This window comes from Rhincodon typus, chromosome 28, assembly GCF_021869965.1.
Source record: "Rhincodon typus isolate 14 chromosome 28, sRhiTyp1.1, whole genome shotgun sequence".
NCBI classification, from domain to species: domain Eukaryota; kingdom Metazoa; phylum Chordata; class Chondrichthyes; order Orectolobiformes; family Rhincodontidae; genus Rhincodon; species Rhincodon typus.
In genome coordinates, this window is record NC_063359.1 from 12,945,616 (window position 1) to 12,958,819 (window position 13,204).

Genomic DNA, 13,204 nt, shown 5'->3' on the forward strand with positions numbered 1-13,204 from the left:
TAATTCTTCTTTCAGAGAACTGGAGGTTGTACTAAGTATATTTTCAACAGCTAATGTATGATTTGGCAGGAAAAGAGGACGAGTGTTTTTTACAGCAGATGAAAGCCATGAAGCCTATCTAATCCAACCTGATGAACTAAATAACTCTGCAAATTGGTTTAAAATTAGTCATGAAATGCCTAATTGAAAAGAAAATCTGGGAACTGTTCCACTGCAAAAGCGAACAAAAAGTTGAGGTCTGACCTTCTGGAGGTACTCCTTTTATTTGAATGGGGTACGACTAATACCATGGATTGTTTTGAAATCAGAACCAAAGCTGTCCCATGCTGGAAAAGTGTGTCACCCCAGGAATGTACAACATCTTGCCCTCATGGTTTGTAGTTGATTTAATTATGGTATCTCACAAAGATGGCCTGCAATAGGAACTGTTAAATGGCTCAGAAGGAAAGGCTTGTTGATGAGGATCTCTTATTTTCACATTTTGTCAAAGAACGGTTCAGGTGCCTAGTTTTCATTTGACTTGTGGTGCAATAAAATGGTGGCAACATCTGAATTCCAAACATATCATTTCAATGGATTTGGAACCCAAATATGTTTGTGACCATAAAAGATTCAGGCTATTTTACAGGTGTGAACATTACAATGATTTAGTAATGATAAAATAATATCTTTCATCTTCCAACATAGAACACTACCAATATATGATATACAATATGTACTCAAGTACCTAAGAGTACAAAGAGTACCTAAGGGATCTTGTGGCATGGTGGTAGTGTCCCTACCTCTGAGCCAGGAGCCCTCAATTCATGTCCTATCTCTAGAAGAGTGGAATAACTACTCTGAACATGTTGGTTAGTAAGTATGCGTGAAGAGTAACTACTATAAACAGACCCTCAAGTATAAAATTGTAAATAACATAATTATTTATTTATCTTTCCTCAGTATTAAACCTGCACATTACATTTAACAATAAACACCGTAAATAACGTTAAAAGCTATCCGCCCAGTACCATTGGTACATTGCTAATGTGGTGCCAGCAGTTATTTTATTGTGCATTAAAGCTGGATTGATCTTGTGAGCAGATCCATCTTTCTCCCTAACTGAATTAAGTGGAACTGGTTCCTTATCTTGACTGCTGTAGTGATTTTTTTTGTAAGTTTGCCCTTCACAAATATTACTAATTTTTGATCTGTAGTCAACTGCTCCTTAAATACTGCATGACTTTTGCATAATTGTTTTTTAATGCAACCTTAATAAGCAAAAATCTGTTGATAGTTTGATTTTAATTTTCATGAAATTGTTTTTGGACAGGATCCATGGTCAAACAGCTTCATTATTGGTTTCTGTTGAAAGGCTTCACTCAAATTATCCAACACATGGCCTTAGAATTCTCATCATCAACCCTGCCCTTCCTACCCAGCCCTATGATTACATTTGGCTAAGGCTGGTGCAGTAAGAAAGAACAACACATCGCACAGTAAAATTTTAATGATTTAACTGCAATGCTTACATATGGCAATCATTCTTTTAATTGCTTTACGTATGGTCTAACATTTGGCAAGTTTTACATTTTTCAGTAATTATACACTAGCATTATTCCTTCCCCCACCTTAAGTGCCGATTAACAATACACAAAGACAACTACAAATGCACTTTGGATCTTAATTCACACTGGTAGTTTTGGATAACTCCGTCTGTACAATCCCTCAGGTTTTATTAGTTGTGCACAGAACAGTAAATGTTTCAAGTTCTATACCACGATAGGAGAGCATGCAGGAAGAGCACATTCATAGAATCTACTGAATCCACCAGCTGTCTATTACTTTCTTCGTCCCTTGAAGGTACGACTGTTTGCTGGTTCATGAGCTATAATTTTCTCTCAATAGTCAATAACCATATGTAGGTGACAACACAGTGTGGAGCTGGAGGAACACAGCAGGTCAGTCAGCATCAGAGGAGCAGGAAAGTTGATGTTTCTGAAGAAGGGACACGTGCCGAAATGTCAGTTTTCCTGCTCCTTTGATGCTGCCTGGCCTGCTGTGTTCCTCCAGCTCCACACCGTGTTATCTCTGACTCCAGCATCTGCAGTTCTTACTGTCTCTAAATCATATATAGGTGTTGCTTTCAAATGCTGGAAAATATTTCATTGTAGAGTGACCACAACGACCTCATCCAATCTTCTTGCAATCCTATACTGACACAACCTCACCCATGCAGTTTCCCAGCATGGTTTGCTGATTAACAAACAAGATTGGGTCTTTTGTTGCTTCTTCCTTTCCCTAACTCAGAAGCCCACACAGTGATAAAGATATCTCTAGGATAGCCCAAGCTAAAAGAGATACACAACAGATTGGACATGGTACAACCTCTGGTGAATACAGCTCAGCTTTTCACTTCCTAAAATAGAAGCAGAAAATGCTGGAGATACACGTTAGGTTGGGTAGCATAGTGGTGGGAAAGAGAGAGAGAGAGTGGTTGCAAATTCTGTGGTGGTAATGACAGCAGAAGAGTTAGTGTTTGTCCACATTACTCAAGTTTTGAAGCCTATGCGGGCACTGTTAAATGCAGAAATTAAAAAATGTTGTTGTCAGTGAGTTATACTTTCCAGTACTTTCACCCTAGATGACAGCTGATCTAGGTGGTGTCTGGAACATATGTGTGCATTGTACCCGTCCCATAATATGCACATGTACAGCTGTTCCTGACACTTTTCTTTCTGCAGGATGAAATATTTAATTGATTTTTAGACAGTTTGATCAAGAACCAGCAGAAAATCGGTCTGGAAAGTGAGCTGGCACTTCATGCACCATGTTTATTCCACTCTGGGTCTAAAAAGGCACTTGTGTTTTAAAGGAGAAATTACAGCATCAGTAACACCCCCATAACAGAACCCTACTTAACTGGCCATAACCAATGGCCAGATAGTCATTACAGCAGCACGGACTGGAGTTGCATATTAGGACTGCATGGAATTATAGGCTGCACAGGAATTGCCTGGGAAATTGAAGACTCCGATGGGTAATTCCCCTCCACCTGGAACCCTCTGACAGAATCCATTAAAAGGCAAAGAACTCAGAGGGTTCAGTTTCGGTTAGCCAGGAATAGTCAGAGGATCAAAAACCTCATCAAAATCTTGAGCCACTACTAAATTAACCACCCAACTCACCACTCACCTCCTCCAACTACACATCCCTCAAATCTCTTTACAAGCACCTGGATCCCTGGCACCCACAACCTGACTAGGTTCCCCCAACCAGAGAGGTGACCTCCTCCAAACCCTCCCTCCCCATCATTCCCAGAATCCCAACAATACCCCCATTGTTAGCCTGAACCCCTGACACCCAATGACACCACCCACCAGTAGATCCAATAAACCCTCTCTTCACCAGCATGACACCATCCAGGGTAACAACCCCTTCCACCTACCTGCCATCTGGACCCCATCCTATCCTAAGCACTCCATCAATTATCTTACCAAGACACCGGACCCTTCTCTATCTGGTACCCTAATGCCTTAAATCAACCAAACATCTACCTACATACGCTGCCTCCACAGCAGCTGTCAAAGGGGTTGCCTATGCTGTTAATCATTGAAATCACAGAATCCAGCACAAAGACTGCTGAAAAATGGGGAGCGGTTTGACCTCCCTGATTATCCTGCACTGTGAGAGAACAGCTTGATTTCAGCTATGCTGTGCATTTCTGAAGGAGCTGGAATCAGAATTGCTGACCAGTGTGTTCAGGCCTCATCGCAGGAAGTTCACAAACAGTTTAGTTGATTGGTAATATCTTTCTTAATTCCTGTGTTACGGTTTTGAATCCTGCATGAGGTTTTATGTTCTTCAATGTTTTTTGCAAATACTTCTTTAAAGTATTATTTCTATCAAAAATATTATTATTTCTTTAAAGCCTCTGAGTTTATTAGAAACTGTGAGTCTCTTACTAAAACTCACTAATTGTATCTCTATATCATTTACAAAATCAGCAGAAACATGTTTATATAGATACAGTCGCAAAGTTGTAAGTAAACTATACTTGCAATTAATTAGGGATTACACAGACCTAAAAACGGCCAACTTAAACCTCTCTGCTCCTATGCTGCTGCTTGGCCTGCTGTGTTCATCCAGCCCTGCACCTTGTTGTCTCGGATTCACCAGCATCTGCAGTTCCTACTATCTCCGACTTAAACTTAGTTGTTTTCCAAATATCAAGTTCACTTGTTTAATGCAGCTAGCTAACATGAACAGTATGTGCATAGGAAATGTTCCCCTTGAGGTGTGAACAAATCAACAAAGTCAAAAATATTGCCAAACTGACGAAAAAAACCTGCAATTTATAAATAGTTTCACTGTAAAAACCTTAGAAAAGTTTTATGTTGAAGGAGGTGTTCTTGATTTTTTAAACAATGCTTGAAGTTTATAACTGGCAGTGAGAATAATTCTGGTGTGTTAAATTTCAGTTTTTCTCTTTCCTTAACTAATTATTTATAATTTAGCTTCTGTCTTAATCAAATGTGTACGATGCAATCATTTATTTCGCCATACCTTTTATGGATAAGTAAAAGTGAAGGGATTTGTTCCTTTGCTTTGTGGTTTGCTGACTGTGATTACTTCAATGTGATAGGTGCTTAGTCTGCTTGATGACTGCATTGCTGCTGGATGCCTGGAGTTACCAATGACTTAGTGCTAGATTTAAACCGACAACAAGAAAGCAAAGCTTGCCACAGAGATCGCTGCAACTTTGTGGACAGTTTTCTAGCACTGTTGCTTTGATAGATCATTACTAGTTGACTGAAAGTAAATGTCAATAGCACAATCAATTTCAGTTTCTGTCTGAAAAAAAAGTGTGTGGTCATTTTGATCTAATTTTTGGAGTGATTAATATCACGAAAGAATGATGGTCTAAGGCAAAAGCAGATGATATTGTTTCCTAAATTGTCACCATGCTAATCTTCTCTGGAGATCTTCCTTCCACAGCTTTCAACTTCTCAGATTGTCACATTACCCAAGCTATGCCTGCCTTCTCACAAGGAGAGAACATTCTTTGCTCCAAATCTATTTGGGTCCTTTCAGCTCATTTTCAAAAACAGTAATGATTGTTTTGACGCCATCTCTGCTCTTGCCTGAACAAGAAAATCTAATCACTTTACTTCCAGTACAGCCCTTCCCTCACCTTTGCATGATTATTCACTGATTCGCCACCTTTTCTGCCTGTTTCTGTATTTCCATTTCCTGAGATAGATGAACAAGTTTCTATTTATTATAAACCCACAGTTACCTTAATTACTTTCTTCCTCGAAGGCCTCTATTCTATTCTCCCAACTTCCTCAAGATCTGTTATGATGATCCTATTTTCCATACACCATAGATCATAGAATCCCTACAGTGTGGAAACAGGCCCTTCGGCCCCATAAGTCCACATCTAACCTCACAGCATCCCACCCAGACTCAATCCACCTAATTACACATCCCTGAACACTATGATCAATTTGGCATGGCCAATTCACGTAGTCTGCACATCTTTGGACTGTGGGAGGAAACCGGAGCACCCAGAGGAAACTCACGCAGACATGGGGAGAATGTGCAAACTCCACACAGACAGTCACCCGACGGCGGAATCGAACCTGGGTCCCTGGTGCTGTGAGGCAGCAGTGTTAACCACTAAGCCACCGTGCCACCCACAATGCTGTTCGTGTTTTTCATCTCCCTCAAACTAATGTGGTTGAAAAGGCTCTCAGCTGTGTCTGTTCCATTTCCTGCTTTATTGTTCTGACACCTTCTCCTCTTGACCAGAACTACAAGTGGCTTCATCGTTTTCACCCCCCCACCATACAACCCTCCATGTTCCAATGAATTATGCTCCATTTCTATCATTCCAGCATGTCACTGCCACCAATCTCACGCTTTGCTCCTTTCAACATTCCAGAGGGACATTTCCCTCTATGATATATTCTTTTTTCTTACTCATTCAAAGAATGTGGGCATCTCTGGCTAGGCTAGCATTTGTTGCCAATTCCTAGTTGCCTGGTCTTAAAAAAAAATTATAGATGCACCATAGGAAGTATCCTATACGGATGCATCACAACTTAAGTGTGGCAACCGAGTCTGCCCAAGACCACAAGAAATTACAGTCGTGAACATAGCGCAGTCCATCACGCAAACCAGCTTCCCATCCATTGACTCCATCTACACTTCCTGCTGCCTCAGGGATGCAGCCAACATAGTCAAAGACCTCTCCCACCCTGGTTATACTCTGTTCCATCCTCTTCCATTGGGCAGAAGATGCAAAAGTGTGAACACACGCACTCAAGATCAGCTTCTTCCCCGCTGTTAATCAGACTTTTGAATGGATCTCATTATTAAAGTTGATCTTCTCTGTAGCTGTAACACTATATTCTGTATTCTGTGCTATTATGCTGATGTACTTATTTGGGTATGATTTGCCTGAATAGCATGGAAAACAGTGACAATAAATCAAGTCAAAATGACAGTTAAGAGTCAACCACATTGCTGTGGGTCTGGAGTCACATATAGGCCAGACCAGGTAAGGATGACAGATTTCCTTCCCTAAAGGACATTAGTGAACCAGATGAGGTTTTTATTTTTTTTCCCCGACAGTTGAAAATGGTTCCATGGTCACCATTAGTCCTTTAATTCCAGATTCTTCATCGAATTCAAATTCCAACCATCTGCCATGGTTGGATTTGAACTGGTGTCCCCAGAACACAAGCTGAGTTTCTGGATTAATAGTCTTGTAATAATACCACTGGCCCTTTGCCTCCCCAAACTGCAATCATCTCCAAAGGCCTTCTCCCTTTTCTGCAGCATGCTTCACGTGCAAGGATAAGAGATCAACAGCTACCCTTTAACTTCCTTTTTTGGACAGAAACCTCTTTCCAGGTCAAGCAGTGACTTACATAAGCAAAAACTCGTGGATATCAGAAATCTGAAATAAACGCAGAAATTATGGCAATACTCAGTGGGTAAGGCTGACTTTGGAGAGAGATATAGGGTTAACAAGTCAATAATTTCTATACTGGGGAGATGAAACACAAATTAAATGAACACTTTGTGGAACATTTCTATTTAGAAATAACAACCTGCGCTTCTTGTTATCAGATTTTCAATCCTTCCACTTTGTTTTTGACCTCCTGCATTCTCTCAATGAACCTAAATTTAAACTGTGGGAACAGTACCTCAGCTTTTGAAATGGGTGCTTTACAACATTCTGAACTCAAAATTGAGACGAACAATTTCAGTCACAATGACTGATGCCGTTTTTTTCTGACAGCAACTGATGCCAATGGCTGCTCCGATGACATTTTCATCTATACTTCCGAACATTTTTTTTTCTTCCTTGCCCTACGATCATTCATTTGTACCTTGTACATTTTTACTATTTAATTACTCCTATTTTCCACACCTTCACTGAACTGTACTTTTGTTCTTTCCTCGTTTTCCTGCCCCAGTAAAATATCTGCTTAAAGACTGTTGATTAAAGGAGCTTTGTTACTTTCCTAACAGATGCTGTGTGACCTGTTGACTATTTCTGAGGTTTTCTGTTTTGTTTTTATTTCAGGTTTCCAGCATCTGCATAATTTTGCATTTATACCCACTTATTAGCTGCTTATGGAAGAAAGGCACAAAACTGATTGAAGAGAAAAGATTACAATTCCAAATATTTTCTAAGGTTCATTTATTTGCAAATTATGTAACGGTGCACTGGAAATTTGGGGAAGGGATTAGGCAGATCTTTACTAGTCAACTGAAAGGCAATAATAATTGCCTGTGAAAGAACTCCCAGATTTTCTACTTGTAAACACAAATATTCTTTTGCGGCACAGGTTTTTCCAATATGCTGAAAATGCTGAAGGGAGAGAGTAGCAGAGAGGATCTGATTTCTGTCATCCAGCAGTATGGCAGCCATTATATAGCTGAGGCTCTCTATGGCTCAGAACTCACATGCAAAATACACTTTCCAAGCAAGAAGGTCCAGCAACAGCTTTGGCTCCAGTATCAGAAAGGTAGGATAATTTTTTTTTCCTATCATTATTTCCATAAGAACTGTACTTAAGGAAGCTGGAATGAAGTCAGATTATCAAAGGTCACTTTGAGATGCTCCTAGACTACAGCTTGATGTAATGTTGTCCACTACTGCTCTTGTCAAACCCAGCAATGTCAATTACTTAGGCCTGAAGATCTGGAATTTCCCCCCAAGTCCTTGCTACCTCTCGGTCTTCATTTTAGAAATCCCTTAAGACCTACCAAATGATCAAGCTGTTGTTTATCCTTCTCAATATTTATTTCTGAATTGCTTTCAAATTTTGTCTCATTAATAAAACTGTGAAATGCCTTGGCAAATTTTAATACATTGAAGGTGCTTTATAAATGCAAATTGTTGACAACAGTTTATCAACACATCTTTGATGGACTGTCAGTTCCACATTGATGATACCCTATAAAGATGCAGAGTCTCAGAGGACCATTTAGCTGCTCTTTCATTAGAGACACGATTGACGTTGGTTTAAGTTGAGGGCCATCATCGCACAGATGAGGGGAATGTTTGTGAAAGGTAACCTCAGCCAATGTGGGCATTGAACCCATGCTGTTGATATAACTGTGTTACAAACTAGCTGTCCAGCCAACTAAGCTAAAAGATATCCTTTGAAATGTGGAATTACATGGAGCACCAGTCAATGGCGAGAAGTGACAAAAATTACTCTAACATTGAAGTTTGATTCAGTGATGAAAAGGAAAAAGAAAGATGTGCAATAGGTGCAGAGGATTGTGGCTGCTTTTTGAAATTCAGTGGACTATTGCACTCTGACATGGCACGTTGTGTTAGAAATTGATTTACAAACAATTTAAAAGGTGCATGTGAACTAAATGTTTAGGATTTCTGTCTTGTATTTTGTAGCAAGCATTCAAGAACAGGCTAGAACTATAGATTAGAGTCAGATACTTTATAAGCAAAGTTTGTGCCCTCATATTTAGTGAGGTTTTGAAAATGCATATTTTGGAAATCCACTGAAACGTACTCAGTTAGCCTGGTTTCCATCAGACTTTGGCACTGTCCTGCACTGCTACCCTTTCGAAAACATTTTCAAATGGATTGTTAGAATGTCATGGTGTTAAGACCTAAAAGTCATGTTTTCTTTTTTTGTATTCTTGACACTTATATACGTGGCACCTCTCTAGCATGGAAAAAAAAATGTCCTGGAAACACCAGATGTCTTGAACTTTTTTTGTGCAGACCCAAGCAACTCAAGGACTTATTCAGTTTAGAAGGCATGGTCTGAGTAAAGATAATTAACATTTAGTTCCTCCTTACTGTGGAGCACTGTTTTTGGAATTAAGCCTCTTTTTTATTACAGCTTTATAATGTTCATCATTATTGAAGATTTATGGTAAATAAATATCTACGGTGGTTTCCAGTTCTTTCACTTTTGTTTAGACATTCTATGATCTTAATTCAAAAATCCATTAGTAACTTGGCCTGAGACATTCTAGACTGGAATAGTTACAGTTTATATTGTCAAAGTTTTCAAACAAAAAGTATTCCACATGGTTGGATGAAATCCAGCAGTTTTATTTTCTGAAACACTTTATAATAAGTACCCCATTTAATAAACGTAAGGTAACCTTACATTGTTCACAGAAGTACCAAACTGCAAATCAAAAATTCAGCCATGTGCAATGATACAGCAACCAGAGTAGTCTATTTAACTAAGTTTTGTAACATACAGTACAAGGAATTAATAATGTCATTAATTATTGAAAAAACTTTATTGGGGAGGGATGCATGGCCAAAACAGCTGATTGTGGTGCTGGTAGGAAGGAAGCAAGGTTTGCTTTCTACTCCCAGAGAAAAAAAAGTACTGGAGTGCTATATGGGTTTATCGTGCCTGATTACTTAAAACTCAATTTGTTACATGCTGCCTTGAATGATAGTTGTAGATTTTAATGCAGTGATCCCAGCAGTCCAATACTAGAAGCTGACCCTTGGGTGAGACAGCCACCCCGACTGGGCACACTAAACCTTCTCTTATCAGACTGACGAATCCACCCTCTTTGGGAAAGAGGAGAATCTCCTTGCGCCCACTGTCTGCAACAAGCAGGTTCCCGTTGATGTCAACACACATCCCTGCAATGCAACGGAAGTCTTCATTCTCAGCAAAGAAGTGGCTGTACTGACGACTAAGCTGGCCCTCAGGACTAACGGAGCCAATAGAGAAGCCACCTTCCAGGTGATGTTCATTTTGACTATTCTCCAGGTTCAGGCCCAGGCCCTGAGTGAAGTATACACTGCCATTCGCATCACAGGTCACAAACTTGGGCCTGACTGCGCTGCACAGCCGAGAATAGTTTATAACACCAACGTTACGGTCCACAGTTAGACACCAAAGCTTTCCACCTTCTACATCTGTCACCACAAACTGTCCAGAAGGCATTGCAGCGATACCCCATGGTTTTGTCAGCTGGTTCCTGTGACACGCTACACACTGCCCTGCAGTCGTGTAAATCTTAACAGAATTATCATAGTTGTCAGTCACCCCAATTAAGCCAATACTATTGACAGCCACAGACAGTGGTATCAGGTTCGGGAGCTCAGCACCAAGGAAACTGAGAACAAAATTGTCAATACTATTTGGGCTTCTTCTAATCTCCTTCATAAAGCCCTTCTGATTGAACAGTTGAACTCGAAAGTTTCCCCGATCTGCCACGAGCACTTCCCCTTGTACTGTCACGCACAGGCTCACCGGAAGGTGGAACATCCCTGGTAAGTTTCCATGGGAGCCAATTTTCTTCATCAGCTGACAGTTAGGGGGTCCGGAGGCCATGCTTTCAGGCTCCCTGCTTTTTGGAGATGATGCTTGCAGGACACTGGCCATATCTTTTGGGGAGTCTGTCTCTTGTGTTGAGGCAGTGGGGGTAAATGTCTCCATGAGTGTCTCTTCACTGGGAACAGTATAAGGCCTTGTCTCAATTTGTCCAATTTCTGTTGGCCCTAGGTGGTCTCCTTTAACCAAATCTACCTGCTGCAGTGTTAAATGAGTAGGCATGTTGTTAGTCAAATCAGGGTCCTCATCATCAATGGCTTCTTCAAGAAGAGCTGTGTCTGCCTGCTTGATTTTGGTGCTGAGGTAATCAGAGCGTGACACAATCTGCACCTCAGCAATATTGATCAAATAAGCATGTTCCTCCAGTATCTGATTGTTCACCTTTTCAACTTCTGACACTGCTGATGTGAAAGCCCTGCGAGATTTGGCCAGTTCCTCCTGTATCCTCTGTTCAGCCCGACTGTAATCCTGATGGACTGCTTTGTATTTTGACTGCATGTTTTTTGCAACCGTGTCCATGGCAGTCTTCTTGCGCTGCATGTCCACCATCATCTCCCGTAGCTTGGCAAGCTTAATCCCAATCTCCTTCCGCCGCTGTTCAGCCTCAGCGCGAATTGTGACAACGGTGTGCCCTTGCGCTTGATGACAGTCAGTCTTGCAGGCCTCACAAAGGACCAGGCAGCAGTTCTCACAGAAGTTTCGAGGCAGCCTCTTCCGGCAGACTTTGCACATGACCGTACACATTGCTTCACTCAGAGAGGCTGAATCAATGATTTTTAAAACTGTAAGATTGTCTGAAAGTTGCGACAGATTATTCATCCTGGTTATTTTGCTGCAAAAGGGACAACGCACTCCATTTATACTGTTTGCTATGAGCTTTTCCAAACATTGCTTACAAATTGTATGCCCACACTGTAGGAGTTTGGGCCTTATTACAGTTTGGTTGAAGGTCTCCATACAGATGGGACATTCCAGTACTTCACGAACAATGTCTGCATCCAGGCTAGTTGCCATTGCCACTGTTAACTACCTATGTCACCTAAAAGTGAAAACAGCAAAGAGACTTTTAAATAAGAGTTGTTGTGTTGATCTTTTCCATCTTTGAGAACGTCTTGCCCTTCAGAGTCGGTTCATGTAAGCTTAATTTCAGTGCAAGTTTATACATCATAGTAAATAAACAGAAGCAAACAAGAAAACGCTGACTCATCTTTGGACTCAAAGAAACCTGAACTGTGGGAGATGGATAAAAAACAATCTACTGACAGGAACAATGTATAAACAACAGTTTTTCTACCATTATGCAGCCAGATTTATAGTGAGACATGTAGTGGCTTCCCAGAATGATCATTAAGAGAGAAAAAAGACTAATTTGCATGTTGAGTTATAGTTTTGAACTTGGCCAGGCTCACATTTGTCAGATATGCACTTTCAGGAGAAACAGCCTTCCTTTGAAAAAGGCTAGTCAGTCCTTTTATAAAGCAGTTCTTAATGTTCTTTCAAAGTTTTGCCATCAACAACATCCCAAAAATAAAATTAGTGCACCTTGATAGAAAAACAAGCAATCGGAAATTTCAACCTCTGAATGCAAATATACTAATTATACTTCATGAAAACCAATTAATAATTCAATAAGCTCACATCACATCATTATACACAACACCGAATAAAAACAGGAAATTTTTAAAACACGGAAAATATTTAGAATCTGACACGGAGGCGAAGAACATAGTAAGAGTTAAACATCTTTCCCCGCATTTAGTTTCACTTTCAGAAGGAAAAAAGTCAAAATTGTAAATGGCACATTCTGGCCCAACATGTGCTATATACTTCAAAATGGAGTGCTGTTACCACCAGTACCTTCATACTAGTTGCTGGGATTCTATTTTACAAGATCGTCCCTGTTCTTGCATCTCAGAATTGCCTCTGATGTTCCCTGCAACTAACAATTATTTCCTTTTTGTCATTGTGGTTTGCTCCAGATCCAAGAACAGCAACCAGACTTGACTCGCTGAAAAATATCTGCACAGGGCCTGAAACGTCCCCTATACTTCAGTGAGCACCTCGCTAAGGGGCAGTGCACTTTTAAAAACCCCCAAACTATTTCTCCCTCCTCTGTGCACCCTGCAGACCCTAGCAAAATTGGGGTGGGTGGAGCAGTGCAGGGGAAGGTGACCAAAGTGAATACTTTATACGTTTAGGTCACTGAGCTGTTTGTGGAGCAGGTGAGCTCAGAAGAACGAGAAGGTTGGGGGAGTGGGTTGGATTTGAGGGGGCTAGTTGGGGGTGTGTGTTGGATTTGAGGGGGTTGGAAGGGGTGGGGGATTTGAGGGGGGTTGTTGGATTTGAGAGGGTGGGGGGGTGGG

At 40.7% G+C, this 13,204-nt stretch overlaps 2 protein-coding genes across 2 annotated transcripts in view; one reads left to right on the top strand and one right to left on the bottom strand.

Moving 5' to 3' along the window:
* Positions 1-13,204, top strand: part of LOC109912707 (astrotactin-2-like) — a 1,431,562-nt gene that overhangs the window by 868,328 nt on the left and 550,030 nt on the right. Inside the window, exon 16 of the mRNA XM_048613352.1 lies at positions 7,845-8,024. Within this exon, the coding sequence (XP_048469309.1) occupies positions 7,845-8,024 (180 nt within the window). The remainder of the gene's footprint in view (positions 1-7,844; positions 8,025-13,204) is intronic.
* Positions 9,574-13,204, bottom strand: part of trim32 (tripartite motif containing 32) — a 4,464-nt gene continuing 833 nt past the window's right edge. The window contains exon 2 of the mRNA XM_020513993.2: positions 9,574-11,880. Coding sequence (XP_020369582.1) covers positions 9,921-11,855 — 1,935 coding nt within the window. The 5' untranslated portion in view covers positions 11,856-11,880 and the 3' untranslated portion in view covers positions 9,574-9,920. The remainder of the gene's footprint in view (positions 11,881-13,204) is intronic.